The sequence below is a fragment of the Rhinoderma darwinii genome, chromosome 3, assembly GCF_050947455.1.
Source record: "Rhinoderma darwinii isolate aRhiDar2 chromosome 3, aRhiDar2.hap1, whole genome shotgun sequence".
Taxonomy (NCBI): Eukaryota; Metazoa; Chordata; class Amphibia; order Anura; family Rhinodermatidae; genus Rhinoderma; species Rhinoderma darwinii.
Genome location: NC_134689.1, coordinates 95,894,633 through 95,915,433, shown reverse-complemented (window position 1 = coordinate 95,915,433; position 20,801 = coordinate 95,894,633). Strand labels below are relative to the sequence as shown.

The following is a 20,801-nucleotide window of genomic DNA, read 5'->3' as shown; positions in this document are numbered from 1 at the left end:
CACGTGATAAAAGTTAGTGTGGTCAATGTGTACTTTTATACTCCTTTATCAAAGGCACAGGTTAAAAAAGGTGCAAATTACAGCTGCTCATAGCAGACCATTCCAAATGCTCTAGATTTATAAAGAGACATACACTTTTTAATAAATGAGGCACAATTCTCCTCAGCTGTTCTTCAAATTCATTGAAGCAAAATATGCCATTATTAATAAATGTGGGCAATAATTTTCTAGCTTAAAAATAACATTTCCTCAAAAAGAAAATCTATTATACTTTTGTGTTGGAGGTTATGTGTATGAATAAATCCAAATGTTAGCAAAGCAATGCTAGGGTATATATTGCCGTTCCTTCCTATCCTCTCCTTTCAGGCACATTGTTTTACAATGAAAGAGGAATATGACGTTAGACCAATTTGCAGTACTTCTATGACTAAGCTCTTCTGTCTGCTTGTGCTCAAAACTCTGAGTCAGTAGATCGGGACGCAAGCCAACCTTGCTTTTACGTCTCCGTACATCATAGCAGCATTGTTAGCACATATGGACTGTCACTGCTACCTGGTAATCAAATGCAGTGTGGGAACTGGTCTTTTGTTTCCAATAATCATACAGTCATCCATGTATGACGTGTGCACAATGGGCAGGAAATAATCAGAAATAAACTTACATTAACAGTTTATTAATATCTCTCCATGCTATGAACGAGTCACAAGTAAGGCTTCGTTCACATCTGCGTCGGGGCTCAATTCTGACGTTCCGTCAGAGCTAATCGATGCTAATCGAGGAAGCCTGTTACAACAGGTGGCAGCAGGTGTCCTGTTCATTGGTAAAGGATCAGCCCGTGATGAGCTTACCTGTCGGAATACCTTCAGGATTCAGATTAGACATCTCTATTAGGGTATATTCACACACACAAGATATTTATGGGATTGAAAATCTGTTCCATACAGCTAAATAGAAATGCAGAAGTACATGTGTTTGCTTCAGGAACAGCCATATTCAGATGAATGGAATCTATTTTGTCAATTTTTGACATTTCTGCAAAATCCACCCTCCTCCTTTTTTTTTTTTTTTGAGAGAGAAGGTAATGGAAAAAAGTTTTGGAAATGTACAGCTGTCCTTACCTGTGACACCACCGCACCTTGCAGTTGAACTGAATATTCTTTCTAAAGATGTGCAACGCTAGACCCATTCACGATGGCTTGTGTCATCATTCCCAGGTGCTCTTGGTTACGTGCTTGTGGGAGAAAAGAACAAAATGACCATCAGTCTTTTTCTCTTCTATATTGTTTGCTATCATGACTCCTGTAGAGTAGCTTTTGCCAACTGGAATTCCATAGAACTAAGACAGGGGTTCCGTGGCGTTCAGTCATGATGACCACTTTTGGCTTTCTGCTATAATGCAACAGCTAATTGCGGATTTGCAGTGGAAGAGAAGGCCTTCTGCACAGCTTTCAGTCTTACTTCTGGTCTCCTATACAGTGATACATATCGGCGTAATGACATCATCACGTCAGTCTGTATTAGCATTCAGGAGTAGGGACGGAGGATGGTACACCACACAGAAGGCTATCCCTTCCTCCGCGAATTCCCAATTAGTGGCGGCAACGGGGCAGAGAGGCATAGACTAGTGTTCTCCAGCTGCTCAGGAGCTCCAAGTAAGCTAGCATGTTGGGTGTTGTAGCAGAGTACCGAACAGAGCAGTAATGTAGTTCCCAGGACTACTATGAAGTAGTTCACCTGTTGTACCAGTAAAACCCCACTAAGCCCAGGTCAGTCATTGTGGTTTTGACTGATTAAATGGGGGCACCTGGGCACTGAACAGAACTAAAGTGACAATAAAAGCAATAAAGTGGTTGTCCTGTTTTTCATACTGATGACCTATCCACAGGATAGGTTATTAGTATATGATCGGTGGGGGTCTGACACCCGGACTCCACACCCATGAGGTGTTACGTCTGCTGGAAGCTATGCAGTGGTTGGTGCTGGTAGCAGAAGGCTCTGTATAGCGGCCGTGCTGGGTTACTGCATCTCTGCTCCTATTCACTTGAATAGGAGCAGAGCTGATACTGTGACCAGAGTCGTCTTCTTCCGGCACCGACCACTGCATAGCTTCCGGCGCCTGGAGGCAACTGTAACAGCTGATCGGTGCGGTATCCAGGTATCGGTTCCCCACCGATCATATACTGATGACCTATCCTGTGGATATAGGTCAAGAGTATATAAAAAAAACAGCCCTGAATCTGGACAACCCCTTTAACCCTTGAAGTGCAGTAATTTTTTTGCCACTTTTCTTCACGGGAAAAAGTGGCAGAAAGCTTTCATAATTCAGTCAATCCTACAAAAATTACTTAATGAATTGGTAGGGGTTTCCCAAAATAAGAATTGGTTGACATTGGTTCCTCAATGAAATGGTAAAATCAGAGAAATTTGGGTTTGGAATTTACAGAAAGATTTCTATTTGCTGCAAAACAATTATGCCATTTCTTTTAAAAGTATCTGTCAGCTCTTCTAACATCTCAGTTTTCGTAAATACTTGTATTTCCCATAAAATAACGATTCTGGAGCATCTATTTTTAGAACTCTGCATTGTACATTTCCTCTGTTACTCCTCCTACAAGTGTAGGATTCAATTGACAACTGGATGTTATCAGTTAGGAGTGTGTGCCTACACAGACTGACCATATCCAATCAGAGTGAGACTGTGTAGGTACATGCCCCTTTGACAAGGCGAGTGGTAACACCCAGTTGTCAAATTATTCATACATTTCTAGGTGGAATAAAAGAGGAATGGCACATTGCAGAGTTTTAAGAAAAGATTCTTCAGAATTATGTGGTTTTTTTTGTTAGGGAATGCAAGTATTTACTAAAACAGACATGTCGGCAGAGGTGACAGGTCCTCTTTAAATGCATCCTGTTTTACAGTACAAACTTCAGACACCCTGTACTGTGTTTTCAAGAAAAAATGTCATTGTACAATTGCAGCGAGACTTTCACATGTTTAAGTGGAAGTTTATTGGAATCATCTCAGTTGGAAACTATTAACCCCTCTGCTACCTGTGGAACAAACATTTGAGTAGCATTATCTCAATGACTGTGACCATCTTCCAATTACATTTACCAAACAGAGGGGTTAAGCTTTTGCTCTTTGAAGGTTCCAGCAGTGACAAAGAATTCTCCTTTTTATGTTCAGCCCAGGGCAGCTGGTACAGAGGGCAGGCTCAGAGCAGAAGGCTTTGTGTTCAGATTCTCCTGCTAGGAAGTAATCCTGTGTCTGCCCCCGCACTCCTTCTGACCAGAGCCCAACAGATGTTGAACAGATGTTAGTTGATTAGGATTCAGGCTGGTAGTCCATTAACTCCTACCTTTCCAGAGACAAAATATGTCATAGGTAAGAGAAATCAAAGTTTCATCATTTCAAATGTCTTAATATAAAGTGAATTTAAAGGACATCTGTCACTAAAACGCTCTTTGTGTTGGTAGCAATCATTCTATAAGTTGAAGTTAATTTTATTCATAAAACTAATACTGTAATCCTCCTCAAATTCAGCAATGTATCAAGATGACTTCTTACGAATATTCAGTAAATTTAGCAGCCCCTTCTACATGCTGACAGATGACTGGCCTGTCACCTCACGTACTTTACTGATCAACAGTGGATGTGACTGGTCAGAGCCCTCACTGAAGCTCCAGCCTCTAGACCAAAGGGGCACAATATTTTTTGGGCTGCTCTTCCTCACTGACATTCGGGCCTCTGTCTCCTCTTCCTGCTCCGGCACAGGTCTCCACGATCCGTGACTGCACTCCGTTCTCTGCATCCGGTCTGTCTCCTTGAGGGTAGGAACACACTAGGCGTAAATACTTCATATTTTCAGCAATGGATTTCATTGGGCAAAATCCACAGCGTATTACAGTAGCAGCAGTGTGGATGAGATTTGAACAAAGCTCATCCACACACAGCGGAATAAATCAGCCGGAAAAAAAAATTCAGAAATTGACCTGCAGTGCATTTTTTTTATCTGCAGCATGTCTATTCATACTGCGGAATCGCTGCTCTTCTGTTGCAGGTTTTTCCCATTAAATTTAATGGGGAGGTAAATCCTGCAACAAAGAGCTATGTGTTGTGAATTTTGCGGTGGAAACGCCGCAATTCCTCTGCAAAAATCTCAAATGAAATAAAAAAACTTTTTTTTGAGTTTACAAGTATAAAAAAAGCTTATACTTATCCCTGGCCATTGTCCCCACGATCCCCTGTTCTGAGCACAGCCCGGCCACCTTGAATGATGTTTCATCCCATGTGACTGCTGCAGCCAATGAAAGGCTGCAGCAATCACATGGACATCATCCCAGGAGGCCGGGCTACGCTCAGAAGAGAGGGATGTGTCATCATGACTACGGCTGGGGTATGTATAAACTTTTTTTATTTTTTTAATTCCTGCCATATTAATGCAGCATACATGCCTCCAGAAAAACTGCACCACAATTTGGAGCTAATTTTCGGGCGGAATTCCCTGCGGCATCCAGGACGGATACGCAGTGTACTGTTACGCAGCGTATCCGTCCTACCTGTGTTGCTACCCTAAGGTGGATTTCTACCCAGAATATAAAATTGCCTATATGTTAGTAAATCAGAAGTTTAAGAGCAGTAGTCAAAGTTTGGTAAGTAGGTTTGTTTTTCGTCTTGGATACCCTTGAACCCTTGAACACCATTTTACAGTTTACATATAGAATTATTTTACATTAAAAAAAGAGTAAATATGTTGCATTAGTGATCTTTTTACAGATCCTGAAGAAATACCTCTATTATAGTCCAGAGCTGCATTTACAATTCTGCAGGCTTAATAACTCAAATCTGACACTATTCCTCGCTGGGTAAATTTCTACACAGAGCTTATTTTAGTGATTTGTATTCCAGGAAGTGTAGTATTTACATGAGGGACCGTACAGTAAACTGACTACATAAAACTGACTGTCCCACTGCATTGTAGGTGCTCATCTAAGCTGCTATGTCTATCTACCAAAAGGCTTGCTGACTGTTTCCAACAGCAACCAGCAGAAATATGACTGCAACTCTGGGCTGTACTGTAAAGGAAGATCAGTACAAGATAACTAAAACAATGTACTTACACTTATTTATTCAACTTTTTATATAGATTAAATACTATTTTACATTTAGCATATAGAAAGGAGAATTTTGTAAAGTTTGTAGACCAATTAGTGGTCCGTAGATCTCCATGTTCCTTGTTTGCTGCTATGACAACCAATTGATTTATGGAATTCCATCACCCTCACACATGATACAGAAGAGTCACAAACAAATTGTCCTCTGCTTTGTATAGATGTCTTCATTAATAGTTATTTCGTAGAGAACTTCATTCATATAAGGGAAATATAAATAGACAATTGTTAAGATTCTGTAAGTTGTATTTATTTATAATGTGGATTCTGCATGAGGTCATATGTGAACGTTTCCTATTCTGAATCAAAGCCATTTACTTTACCTTCTGCTGCCCATAAAACAGCGATTTTGTTTTGCGTATCCTAGAGGAATTGCATATCATGCTGTAGTAAAGTGTCAGCTATACATTTTCTAACCACCTCCACATTGTGAGATAAGTGTCAGTGGGAATGACATGTCATGGAACAGCTCAATGTGATACCAGGGAAATCACAGTATTGGTTTCAAACATCCTTCAACGTGTGTCTTCTGTTTTAAAGAAATACACGGTTAATAAAAATAGTGAATGAAAGCTTGTTTAATAAGAGATACTAACGGCTAATATTTTCCCCTAAACTTTCTGGGGATTAGTTTGTTGTTATTAAAGGGGTATGTAGTTTCGCGTCACCAAATAATTTATTTAAATTTTCTCATATACTACTTTTTTAATTCCTCCGTTTTCTAGATCTCTGCTTGTAGTCATTAAGTTGGGACCTTCATTGTCTACTTCTAGAGGATGAAAATCTGTCCTAGTCATGTAGTGATCACACCGCTGCATGGCTCCTTCCAGTTACATTGCAATATTTCACTTGCTAGAGGAGCAGATTTTGATCCAGTTACTCTGACAGATTTTTCTTTTTTTTTTTCACCGCGCATATTCTCTCTGTATATGTTCGTATACTTTTACTAACGGATCCTTCAAAAACTGTATACATTTGTCATACAGTAACCTCCAATTGGCATCCATTTGACAGACATGTTTTCTTCCCACTTAAAAAAAAAAAAGGAGACCGTATTCATCGAATGGATTCCTATTCTATGCAAATGTATGCCAGATGTAAACCATTTTTGATGGATCCATCAGAAAAGTATATAGTTGGCATACATATACATCCCTTATTAGCAGTATACATCTGTCACAAACATGGTGTGAACCGCAGAGTGTGGGCAGGAGAATAGAAAGAGCATTGAAGAGTCTGTGTGTATTTGTAGGCAGCTAAGGGACTGGGTGACAAAAGATGGCTCCTTATAACATGCTTTTAGTCAGCAGCTTTGGCTCAAAAGCTGCTAATCTAAGAAATGAAACATCTCAATGTAACTGTAAGGAGTCAGGCAGCTGTTAAATACTACGTGACTAGGACAACAACAAAGGTACCCATTCACTGACTACAAGCAGAGTTTTTGAGTATATATTATATTATATACAGTAAATTATAAAATTGCATAACTTTTTATACTACAATAAATTAGACCAGAAAGCCAGATATGCACTTTAATCTAGACCGGCTATTACAGTATGTCACTCCTCCCGTTCCACTTAGATTGTAAGCTCTTACGGGCAGGGACAATTTATTATCGACCAATTTTTTCTTGAAAATCAGACCTCTCTCTTCCATGTGTAATGGCTCAGGATGTCATGTCTGCAACTAGGCTATTGCACAGTCTTGCTGATCGACATAACCAAGTGGGACAAGTGTTTAATTTTTTTTTCTGATATCATCGCTGATCATGAAATGCATATAAATATATACTAGTCTTGTACTGCTTATTATTTTTCTTATATATTTCTAATGATCACATTTATATATGAAATCAATATGTTCCATGTCACATTAACATGATACTCACTGTAAACAAAACAATTAAACAAGGTTACAAAATACAATGGGATGTATTCAGGTGTATTTTCAGAGCTGAAAATGTGGCGGTAAAAAAGTTATTTGTAGTGTGTGCTGCCTGGCATGGATATTATACCTCCAGGCACACTACAACTATATCTGGTACCTTTATAAAGCTTCTCATGAATAAAGTGTTGGAGCCCCATTCTCTCTGTGTAGATGTATCTTAGTATTCTGCAGGAACTTGCTGAGCTCAGCACTGCGACATGCTCCAGCCCATATAAATTCAATAGAACTAAAGTAGTGCGGCAAACATGAGCTAGTGCAGAGAGGACAGGATACTGCCACTTGTATGCAGATTATAATATAGTCACGTCCGTGTAATGGCGAGAAAGCACCGCATCAATCCAATTCATCGTTCTGTTGTACATGAATAGAGCAATGCTTTTTATGTAACGTGTAATGACTGAGCTCCAGGACATGTCACCTTCTAATGCAATGCCTGCACATAGTCAGGCTGGTGACAGATGTCATGCAGGGAGGAGGGGGATCATGGTTTCTGAGTGGCTGGAAATCTGCAGCATTAGCCACTTAGCATTTAACGTCAGGGCAAATGTTGATGGCTTTTTCTAAATCTAGATTTGTCTATAGGAAAATAGGGTAAGGCCTGGATCACACACACAGTTTTGATGCAGTTTTTGTGGTATTTTTTACCTCAGCTTTTTGAGCCAAACACAGGAGTGGACACAAAAGAAAGGAGATACGTCTGCCTTTTCTCCATACCCTTTCTTTCTTTTGGATCCACTTCTGGCTTTGGTTTAAAAAACGGAGCCAAAATCTGCCACAAAACCTGCACAAATCTGTGTGTGTGTGATCCTGGCCTTAATGTATAATTATAAAAAAAAAGAGTAAACGTAACATGTGCCCTTTTCATTGAGCAGAGTTTCCTAATAGGAATGCTGTGATACTTTGTGCATGTTCTGATGGCTCCTGCCCATAAGCAGCTGTAATTGGACAATGACAACATTGAGATATATATATATATATATATATATATATATATATATATATATATATATATATATATGCTATAATGCAGATTAAAGCAGTGCTGAAGCTCATAGGAAGTGATAAGGACAATAGCGGTGAATGAAGGGCCCGCTTACATGTAGCTTGAAATCATTTTAGAATGTTTCCATGGAATCCATATCCCTGAGAAAGTTAAAACAGCGAAGCTTCGTCATTTATTGGTTTAGATATATTTGCTTTCTTTTTTCGGACTTCTTTCTGTCCTGTTTGAAGTTGCAGAATACATATAAACTTCCAAGAAATCTCATGTGCATAAATCCCCATCTCAGTCAATGTGTGCTAAATTTGTGAAGTGCTGGGTGGAGATGGTTCACAGATGCACCACAAAGAGAGTGAATGTACTGTACAAACCACGCTATAGTTATAGGAACCAAACATGACTGAAGTAAGGGGTGAGTGATACTTTTAGGGCTGGTGAGAAGAATCCTTTATGTAATCTCTTATAAAATCATCATGTCAGTAACAACTATTTGGAAGCGTATATAGCAATCTATATTTTGACCAATTTGCAACATTATAGTTTTCTTGTTATAACTAAAATGACATCCTCTTTGTTCAGTTCATATTATACAACATTGTAACCCTTTTTTTTTTTTTTGGCAGGCGAGAGGGGAAGAATGTGTCTGTGAACTCTGGCCAAGGTAAATGATACAAGTTATAGCAGAAACCCTTTCTATGAGTAAGGTGTAACCATTTTATTTTTAGCACGGTCTTCCTAAATAAAATAAAGACATCTACTATCACAATACAAAAATAAAGGGCTAATTTTTCATCTTAGCATAGTAGGCAGTGCCATGCAAATCATTCGTGTGTGCCACATAGATAGCTAGTCATCTAAAAGTCCACTAGCCTACACTGGTGCAGTAGAGTTTTGTTTTTAGGATTTGTGATGCAAGTGATGATGTTGAATACAAAAGTTTAGGTTCCTTTCATTCCACCTCAGCATCATTTCACTGTTTATCCCTTCTTGTTATTGTGTAAAGTATATTGAATACAATAGGGCAGATTGACTAATGCTGTCTAACAATTGTACAGCATAAACTTGGGCTCCTATTACAATATCCGATATGGGTTGTGAAAACTAATTGGCACGTATAAAAGGGCCTTTAGACTATGCATACAGAAGATGCGCTAATTTATCAACGCTGTATATAGTCAATTTGGCTCATCATGTTAGACACTTTTCCCTTCCTTATTCAACCTCTTGGTTAGTTTAGTTTATGGCAGGTTTTTTTCACTTTCAAATTTTAGCACACGGCGGTTAAATTTTAAGTCACACCCAATTTCTGCTAAACCACACCCCCTTTTCTAAATTGCTTTGCGCCCACAAAAGGCGCAGCTTAGGACATTGACAACAATAGTAAATCTGTCCCAATGTTTCTTCCATGATTTCCCAATACAGTACAAATATTTAATAAAATAGTATTATCTCTCAATAAGAATGATTTTCTATTTTGCATCTGTAATAACCTATTTTACAATCGGTCCTGACCATCAAATCTATCCATAGGACACATTAGCAGTACAGGTGGTAGCATGCTTGAATAAACTTCTAGAAACAAGTCTGTTCATAGTGCAGCCCAGCTAAGAATATCATGCAGCTGGTAACTGTCACGATGCGGGGTGTGAACCCACTGGGCCGTACCGCGGAGCGGGATGGCAGCTGGCCAAACAGGTATGTTACAGAGTCTATAGTCCAGAAAGGTTACCTGAGGCAATATAAACAGTAGCAAGGTAGGCTTGGCTTGGACCAGGCAGCAGGTAGACGTCAGTCGTGGAGTACACAACCAATGCGGAGGACAACCAAAATACCCCTTAAAAATTACACTAAATTAATTACTTCAAGATAGTATCTTGTATATAGGGGAAAGGTGTGGAACACAATGGATGCCCATGACTACTAGTAGCACTAGCGGTGCAATGTATTAGAACAACAACCTAAAGAATTGAGTCAAAACCGAACTATTTATGAAAAAGTTGTAATTTTTATGGATACATACAAAACAGTAAATATGATTTCTCATATATTAAAAACAAGGATGACTACCACAGTGTGGGAGAAAGAGGCCAGACATATGTATATAGTGGGGCTAATATTATGGCATATGCATAAAAAGGATGGTACCAAAGTGCATGAGTAAAGGAATAAATAAATAAGTTAATGACACCTGGAAACCATCAAAGAGTATATCTGTATTAGCAAGGACTATACAAAGTCCCAATTAATAGTATGTACTGTTCACCATTGGTGCAACTTGGCACCTATTGAACATAGATTATTAATGTGAAGTGCACATGCAACTAGGTGAAAATAGCTTACCCATGAGATATCACAGTGTTGTCTGGCGTCACACCCGACGCACGTTTCGGCGAAAAAACGCCTTCGTCCGGGGTTTTTTAATATATGAGTAATCATATTTACTGTTTTGTATGTATCAATAAAAATTACAACTTTATCATAAATAGTCAGGCGTGGAGTAGCAGAGCAGGCATGGAAATGCAGCACAGCTCGACAACAGCTCAGCACTGCAGTATACCAGGATAGTACTGGATAGCACGGGAAACAGGATACAGGTACGGGGGACACTGGGAATCTGGAAGACACTTAGGAGACCATTTGCAAGACAGACTTTGGGAAATAACAACAACGCTCAGGCGAGGATCAGAAGGGCGGTGGCCTTCTTATAGTCCATGACATTGTGATGATGATTTTCATGTACGCGCGCTGGCCCTTTAAGAGCAGGCACGTGCACGCGCGCACCCTCCGGGAGACAGTTTCGATACCCGGAAGTAAGTGCTGGCGCCTCACAGGGGGACGATGCAGCACAGCAGCAAGATGTCCATGGCCGCGGTCGTCGAGGGGTAAGTTAGAACGACGGACCGCGGCCTTAGACTTTACAGTAATCCAAATCATCACCGAAAACATATCAAATATGTTCTTCTAGCGCACACACATCCTGATATCTCATCCACAATTTTACCTACAGCTGAGATGGCTTTGTTCTAACATTTACAAAGTTTCTGCCCTTTAACTGGGACAAATGTATTGAGTGATTGCTGCTATTTCTCTAAAATACCCGTTAATTAATTTGTCTACATTCTCTAAATGTATTCATTCCGTTCTGTCTGCTGCAGATACTCCCACGTGGGATATTTACACTTTATTGACATTTCTTTTACTGAACAGTGACTACAGTGCTGATGATTTCCAGTTTTGCCTATCATATATGGGGTATTTGCGGGGATACCCTCTAAGGGTATTTTCACACTGAGTGTTTTCAGGTGTATTTCGGGGGGTTTACGCCTCGACAAACACCTGAAAAAATGGAAGCAGAACTCCTCCAAACATCTGCCCATTGATTTGGGAAATACGGCATTCCGTTCCGACGGGACGTTATTTCTGCCTTTTCAAAAAACGGTACGTAAAAAGACGCCCGTGAAAATCATGAATGGCTTAAAAAACGTCTGAAAATCAGGAGCTGTATTCCCTTGAAAACCGCTCCCTACTTTTAGAAGTTTTTGAGTTTGTGTGGGCACATACCCTTAGGGTATGTGCACACACACTAATTACGTCCGTAATTGACGGACGTAATTCGGCCGGAAGACCCAGACCGAACACACTGCAGGGGGCCGGGCTCCTAGCATCATAGTTATGTACGAAGCTAGGAGTCCCTGCCTCTCTGCAGGACGACTGTCCCGTACTGAAAACATGATTACAGTACGGGACAGTTGTCCTGCAGCGAGGCAGGGACTCCTAGCATCGTACATAAGTATGATGCTAGGAGCCCGGCTCCCTGCACTGTGTTCGGTCCGGTACTTGCGGCCGAATTACGTCCGTCAATTACGGACGTAATTAGTGTGTGTGCACATACCCTAACAGTGTATCATATATTGCATGTCCATACAGCACCAACTTGCAATGGCGTACCTCTTAAAATAACACTAAACCTAAAAAATGTATGATAAAAGTAAACAAAAGATGAGCTTGCCCTCACTGTTTATCAGTCTTCAGAATTTTCTGCATGTTTCTGAAAGTCTTGTAGAAATCTTGCAGAGAACAAAGGAATTAATTTCCGGGTTATCACTTCTATTTTTGGCTGGTAAATGGCTGATGGGGCCAGGCCTACCCAAGGGGACGGGTTTACCTATCTTTGGGTCCTACTGCAGACAGGGCAGAGGGAAGGTGGCTCCTGGTGCAGCCAGTTGTCTTACAGCCGGACACAGGATGGTGTGGAGATGGAGGGGGAAAATGGCTGACACCTCCTGGAACATATATAGACGATTTTTTATATATTTTTTAACTTTAGATTTACTTGTATATTTCTTATATGTTTTAATTGCAATAAAAGACCAAATAGGATCAAAGGGAAAAAAAGATATTATAAGCTCATATGCTGGTGTATTTACTTATTTTGTTGTGAATTTTTTATGTTTATTGTTTGTTAATGTTTACTTCTAGGTAAATTTTATTATGATAAACCGCAAAGAATATGCAAATGTCACTTGTGTTATTAGGACAATCCCTTATTTCTTCTGCATACAGTCTATCCCTGCCTAGGACGTATCTCATACTGCCTGGTAGGGAAGCTATATCCTTGCTACAAGTGCCGTGCCATGATGTTGGTCTAGTTTTAAAACTAAAAATCTAAAAAATCTTGCCTTTAAATCAAGAACAAGCTAGAGCAGACTGATGTGGGAACTGCATAGATTTCAGCTCCTGCGTCAGTTTGTGTGAAAGAGCGGGGGGGGGGGGGGGGGAGGTGCTGTCAGCGTGAAGGAAGAAGAAGAGGATCTGTGATATTGTCCTACTGTCCTTCTATTGTCCTACTCTCCTTCTATTTCTTTAGATAACCACAGGGGGGGCATGAACTTTGGTTCACCTCAATCCCCCACCCATTTTATCACTCAGCATGTTTGTTCTGTCACATATAGGGACAGACTTTTTTTTCCCAAAAAAGGAGTGAAAAGATGAGCAGTTGCTATGCCATTTGACTCCACGGCCCGGACGTATACCAGCATCCAGATCGCAGAACACTGCATACAAACAAGCATCAATAAAGTTTAGGCATTTTATACTGTCTTTATCCAGTTCATACTGTTACGTTTCTCACTGAATAGTGGTAGTGGTCCGCGGAATAGTCACAGATTAGTGGCGGGTCTGCTAGAGCAAAGTCATGAACATAGTCTGGATTAGGCTAGCTGGAGGATGAAACCGCATTTTTTCATATTGCAATTTACCATTAAAAATGCATATACATTGATATTTGTGGCTGAAAGAGTGACCCAATTGGAAAATAAGATGCACTCAATAAGCCATTTATGCCTATGTCTTCATGTAGATTTCTTCATAAAATCACCAGAATTGAAAAGACCACAAATCTATTTTTGAAGCTGGAAATGTTAAAAAAAAAAAAAAAGTAACAAGCTATAAAATACAGGGACACACCTTAAAAAGTCAGTGCCCCCCACACACTGTATATTTCCCAAAAACAGACCACCTATGATTGCAATTGTTTGACGTGCTGTTGGAAACCGTGACCATCTTCACGTAACTTTGTGACAAACAAAGGCATTGTAACATACATTTGCTCCTAAAACTCACATACAAGCATAGGTTTACACATAAAAGTTTTGTAAAAAATAATAGACCAAGGTGTACAAAGTTCATATATACTGCATACATCAACATCAACAAGAGCTTTTGCTCTCAAAATTGCTAAAACACGCAATATTTGGCCGCCATCCACAAATGTGTTAAAATATATACTGCACACGACAAACAGCTACTATGCTACCAAAAATCAACATTTTTGGAGAGCGCAAGCATACTGTATATAAAAATAAAGCCTAATGATTTATACACACAACCAGCTTTACGCAACATTGCATTAAACAGGGAATTTAAGCAAACATTGTATAAAAATTTTAATTTTCGATTAAAATGCATACTCAAGCAGACCGCTTTTGAAAATAAAATATACTCTGCAAAGAACTGTAAAAATTGAGGAGTTAATAGATACCACATTCACAGGTGCTTATGTCAAAGAAATGCCAAAACCACAGGAATGCACCAAAAAATGTCCCATTCACATTAATTTAGTGATTATATAGGTATATAATTTTCTATCTCTCTATACATAGGCTGTGTTCACACATTGCGGTACAGGTTTTTTTGGCGCAATTAAAAAAAAATTGCAGCATAACCATTTCATTGTGCCACGTTTTAATGAAAGTCGCGGCAAAAAACACATATTGACCACAACATAGAAACACAGCCAAACCCTAATCATTAATTGCAAACACCCTAAATTTAATATGTGTTAACTAATAATGATTTTCCTAGTGGAACCAGTTGAAAATGATCAGTTATGATGACCGCCAGTGGATGAAAATGTCTTTTCTGTCTGGCTGAAATCTTTTCTTTTCATCAAAAATCTATCAGACACTCCTCTAGTGATAATCATTATCGCTGACTGTAGCAAGTAATGGGTATCGCTAAAGAAATTGTCAGTGGACTTTATGCTAAATATCGGGTATGGAGAGAATACGGTCCTGTAAAATGTACAAACTTTATTGATGTTTGTATATGATTCAAGTTCTTAGTACGACTTATTTGACCCTGCGATTCAAAGCTTGTAAACGTCCGGGTTGTGGAGTCAATAATCTGCCCACAGAGGAGTGATTAGATGAGCTACTCCTCCTCTTCTCACTCCTTTTCTGAAAAAAAGACACCCCGCCCCATATGTGACAATGAAAGCGCTCTCTGATTGATAAGGGGGATGATTACATGAACAACAGTTCATATTACCCCTTTCCTGGGGTTATCTACAGCAATACAGGAGGAGGGTGACCAGTTCTCCTTCTCTCCCTACATGCTACCAGCATGTTCCTCCACCTCCGCCGCCTCCTCCACACAGGCTGAAGTGAAAGCTGCAAATATATGCAGCTTCTACTTCAACCTGCTCTAAAACAAACTGTAATCTAGAAAAAGTATATATGGGATGCACACCTATGGAATCAGCGTAGGTTTGGGATGAGATCAGAGTGTATAGTCTTGGTATACCCAGCACTCACAAAAATATAAGTAGATATATTGAAAGATAAATTGATTTATTTTTACAAAGCTTTCATATAAATACTTCATATATAATCAGGGTTTTTATATGAATGCATGAATTAAGGCGACTTAATTGATGTTTCGGACAATCCATGGCCTTTGTCACTGGAGATCTAGTGGAAATTTGTAAATGGATGTCTGCCAGATTAGCCAATTTGTCTCGCAGATAGAGCTGTGATTCAGGGCTTGGTTGATTCTTAGCTTTTAAACAAGACATGAATCGTAGCTCTATCTGTGACCCAGCCTGAGTGAGAGTACTGTATGTGCACACACAAAATCAAAAACGTCAGAAAATACAGAGCTGGTTTCAAGGGAAAACCGCTCCTGGTTTTCAGAAGTTTTTTAAGCCACTCGCGATTTTCAGAAGTTTTTTACGGCCGTTTTTTTAGATGTTTTTCTATAGAGTCTATGAAAAACTGCTCCAAAAACGGCTGAAGAAGTGACATGCACTTCTTTTTCGCAACCGTTTTTTTACGCGGCTGTTTTGAAAAACGGTCGCGTAAAAAACGCCCTGTCGGAACAGAACGCAGTTTTTCCCATTGAAATTTGAAATCAATGGGTAAACATTTGGAGGCGTTCTGCTTCCGATTTTTCAGCCGTTTTTCGGGAAGTTTACGGCCCAAAAAACGGCTGAAAAAACTCCGTCTGAATATACCCTGAGAGCCATTAGAGGCATGGGTTGAAGTGAGAGCTGCAAGTATATTAACCTCTCACTTCAACCTGCTCTAGCTTTGGCTGTATCATAGGAATCTTCGCTTTCAATCAAGACCTGAAACGTAGCTATAGCTGCAACAGTGCTGTTATATTAGTACCGTTAATACCAAGGACGTATCTGAACGTCCTTGGCTACTGAAGTGCCTTCCTGCCAGGATGTAAGAGATACCCCCTGGGTAGATAGATCTAAGGGTTAAATAGGCAGCCAGAACTGACATCATCCCGGAGCATCGGTTGCTCTGGCAACCTGATGCATCCAGTTGTTCAGAGGAGGGAAGCCCTGCAGCCAGATCCAGCAGGGCTGTGGGGGGGTAGACAGAAAACTTTGCTGGAGCAGAGAAGAATGTGTCTGGATTCCTCGCAACTGCTGGAACTAGAAAAGGTGAGCTACACATACCCGATCTTTATCGTAAAAAAATCTCTCTTGGTTTCTCTACCGATACCGGTTACATGCTACAGTCATAGGGTTAATGATTAGCACTAGAGAAGAATTTGTAATACATTTCATTTCCAACTAACTCCACAAAAAAAATAAAAAATATCTGTATTAGTTAATGCATTAGATTAGGTTTAGAGATTTGTCATTATTCATTAGGGTTAGAGTTCATATAGGACAAAATTATATATACATGTCACGTAGGGTTCGTGGACCCCTTGGCGGTATGGCAGCTGGCCAACAGGGCTCTGGTCAAAGTCTATAGTTCGTATAGGGTACCTGTAGCAGCTCGGACAGTAGCAAGGCAGGCTCGGCTGGGACTAGGCAGCGGGTAGATGTCAGGCGTGGAGTAGCAGGACAGGCATGGAATACAGCACAGCACGACTACAGCTCAGCACGGCACTTGACGAGTATAGCACGGGATACAGGATACGGGATACACTGGGAACTGGAAAACACTGGGAGACCATTTGCTTAGACAAACTAGGATATGATAAACAACGCTCAGGCACTACAGGAAGGGGCTGGGCCCCTCTTATAGTCGAGGGTGCTCATGGGCTAATTTTGCATTAAAGTCCGGTCCCTTTAGTAGCGGGCACGAGCGTGCGCGCGCACCCTACGGGACCCGGTCGAGGTGAGTGGAAGTGAGCGCTGTCGTCTCCTGAGGAGGAGACTGGGGCCAGTGCTCGCCGACCCTTTGCTGTGGCCGTCAGGAGGTGAGTGAACCTGACGGCCCGCAGCCACGGACATGACCATACATGTATAATCTCCAATTTCATTAGTATATAAAAATTGGTTGGTACATTCCTGCGGTTTTACCATTTCTTTATCACGTGACATTTAATGTAGATGTGTGGTATGTATAAACTCGCATCCTACAGTTTTGAGCTAAAAACATTTTGTTTGCATAAGGGGTCTGATTGAGTAAGTGTTTTAGTCGCAAAGTTGAATTTTCATGCAATTTTTGCTTAGAATCACTGTTTCAAGTTGGTGAAGCATATAAATTATTTTATACACGGCATGCTGTGTGCTTTTTAACAAATAATGATTTTGGTAGAATATGCAGTATATATTTATTTCACATTTGCGGATGAAGGCCAAATGTTGCATGGCCTCTGTTTCAGCGTTTTTGAGAGATCAAGCTATTTTTTAGGTAGACACTTGTGGTATATATGAGTTTAGCACACATTGATTTATTAGTTGTATATTGTGTTTGAGGCGCAAGAGTAAGATTTAATGCATTTTTTACTCATTTGTCACAAGGTTGCATGAAGGTAGACATGGCTTCAAATAGCACGTTAAGACAATTGCAATCGTCAGGTTGTCTGCTCTTAAGAAATATATAGTGTATGGTAGTGCACTCAGTTTCTAAGATGTTTACTCGCTTTTTATAGGTGTGTAATTCATGATTTTTAATTACACACAACACCTCCTAAAAATAAAAGTTCAAGAGCATAGTTCATATATGTCACTTATATCTATGTCTCCATGAAAATATCTTCAGAACTGATGACCAAAAATTAGTTTGCATATTCTATTTAAAGTCTACACGCCCCTTCAAAGGAATTTTTATATGTCGAAGAGACCTATCAGAAGTTTTGATCGGTGTGTGTCCAGGTGCAGAGACTCCTACTGTCGCTGAAACAAAGGTGCAGAAGCGCTCAACTGAGCACCTTACACCTTTTGGCTGTGATTGAAGCTCCTTGTCAGGGTATATTCACACGCTTAAAGAGGCTCTGTCACCAGATTTTGCAACCCCTATCTGCTATTGCAGCAGATAGGCGCTGCAATGTAGATTACAGTAACGTTTTTATTTTAAAAAAACGAGCATTTTTGGCCAAGTTATGACCATTTTTGTAGTTATACAAATGAGGCTTGCAAAAGTCCAAGTGGGTGTGTTTAAAAGTACAAGTCCAAGTGGGTGTGTATTATGTGCGTACATCGGGGCGTTTTTAGTTGTGAAGTGGTTTTGAGGGCCTTATATATTAGAAACCCCAAAAAAGTCACCCCATTTTAAAAACTTCACCCCTCAAAGTATTCAAAACAGCATTTAGAAAATGTCTTAACCCTTTACACATGTCACAGGAATTAAAGCAAAGTAGAGGTGAAATTTACAAATTTCATATTTTTCTGCAGAAATACATTTTTAATACAATTTTTTTTATAAAACAGAAGGTTTTACCAGAGAAATGCAACTCAATATTTGTTGCCCAGTTTCTGCAGTTTTAGGAAATATCCCACATGTGGCTCTAGTGCGGTAATGGACTGAAGCACCGGCCTCAGAAGCAAAGGAACACCTAGTGGATTTTGGGGCCTTATTTTTGTTAGAATATATTTTAGGCACCATGTCAGGTTTGAAGGGCTCTTGAGGTGCCAAAACAGTCAAAATCAACCAAAAGTTATTTTTCACCATGATTTGGTTGAGACCCCGGTAGTCAATACAAGGACGCAGGGAGCCATCCGTCTTTTTGACGAAGAAGAACCTGGCTCCTGCCGGGGAGGAAGACTTCCATATGAAGCCCCTCCACAAGTTCTCATTGACACAGGCGGACATGGACAGAGTCTCTGGCTAGGAGCGAGGATATATCCTACTACGGAGAAGTGATGCACCAGGAATCCGCTCGATAGGACAGTCATACACCCGGTGTGGGGGCAGTGTCTCCGCCTCCCTTTTGCTCAAGATGTCTGAAAATGCAGCATAATGACCAGGCAATCCTGCCAGTGACCGAGGCAGAGGAGGCGGAGTCGAATGAATCTGCACCAGGCATCGGCTGTGACACTCAGGGCCCCCCTGGAGAACCTCTCGAGTTCCAGTCCAGGACTGGGGCATGTAGTCGGAGCCAAGGCAGGCCCAGCAGCACAGGGTTAACAGCTTTGGATAGGACATGGATAGGATAGGAGAGCCCCTACTTGGAGCCTCAGCGGCTTGGTCACAGCTATAACTGGGTCTGGCAGAGGTAGTCCATTTACCGATGCAATCATCAACGGTCTCTCCAGAGGGGTAGTGGGTAATTGAAGAAGGTCCACCAGGTCTCTACAAATTAAATTAGCAGCGGATCCAGGGTCCTGATGCGTTTTCTCACCGGACAGTATGGTCATGGGTATGGACAATTTAGACTGGAGTCCTTCTTTGCCCAAGGTTGTCTTTCCTACCAACCCTAGGCTTTGGGGCTTTCGGGGACACAAACGCACAAGCTGGCCTCCGAGGCCGCAATATAGACAGCGTCCCGAAGTGCGTCTGCGTTGTCTCTCCTGGGTAGATAGCTTACATTGGTCCATCCGCACAAACTCTTTAGGAGGATCGGCATCTGAGGACAGCAGGGGTTGCTGCAAGGTAGGGACCGGACTAGGAAGAGCTCCCTCCCGACGAACCTCTTGAAGCTGTTCTCGGAGCCTATCAATCCGGGCAGCCAGAAGGATGAGGTCATCCACGGTCGATGGCAGGTCTCGAGCGGCAAGTTCATCCTCAATTTTAGGAGACAGTCCATGCCAGAATGTAGCCACCAGGGCCTCATTGTTCCACAACCGTTCTCCCACCAGGGTGCGGAAGTGGATGGCGATCTCGCCCACAGAGATGTCTCCTTGGCGTAGGTCCAGCAGGAAGCCGCTGCAGAGGAGACTCGTCCAGGCTCCTCAAACACCGTGCGAAATGTCCGGAGGAACCCCTGGAAGTCACGGGTCTCTGGTTCTTGTCTCTTCCAGATGGGGTTCGCCCATGCAAGGGCCTTGCCAGTAAGGAGAGAGATGATGAAAGCGACCCTTGCGCCATCAGACCTAGGAAATGCCCTAGGATACAGGCTGAAGTGGATCTGGCACTGGTTCAAAAATCCACGACCGGTACCTGCGTCTCCAACATAGCGTTCAGGAAGTGGCAAAGAAAAACGAAGATCAACGCTGCCAGGTGGTGTAGTCTGAGGATCAGTACTGCCAGGAGGTGTAGTAGGAGGAACGGCAGATCGTGCTTCCTGCTGACGTGCGAGAATGTTCAAGACCTGGAGGAGTTGGTCCTATCGAGACCAGAGGTCCAGCATATCTGTCCGCATCTCTTATGATGTCATCTTGGATCGACTAGCGGGGTCCATGGCCTGAGCGTACTGTCATGTAGGGTTCGTGGACCCAGTGGGCCGTACCGCCTTGGCGGTATGGCAGCTGGCGAACAGGGCTCTGGTCAAAGTCTATAGTTCGTATAGGGTACCTGTAGCAGCTCGGACAGTAGCAAGGCAGGCTCGGCTGGGACTAGGCAGCGGGTAGATGTCAGGCATGGAATACAGCACAGCATGACTACAGCTCAGCACGGCACTTGACGAGTATAGCACGGGATACAGGATACGAGATACACTGGGAACTGGAAAACACTGGGAGACCATTTGCTTAGACAAACTAGGATATGATAAA

The 20,801-nt window shown here is 41.3% G+C and overlaps 1 protein-coding gene across 3 annotated transcripts in view; it reads left to right on the top strand.

The window, feature by feature from the left end:
- Positions 1–20,801, top strand: part of PDLIM7 (PDZ and LIM domain 7) — a 122,877-nt gene that overhangs the window by 77,199 nt on the left and 24,877 nt on the right. For all 3 annotated transcript variants that reach the window (XM_075856491.1, XM_075856493.1, XM_075856492.1), the window contains exon 6: positions 8,743–8,780. In XM_075856491.1, coding sequence (XP_075712606.1) covers positions 8,743–8,780 — 38 coding nt within the window. The remainder of the gene's footprint in view (positions 1–8,742; positions 8,781–20,801) is intronic.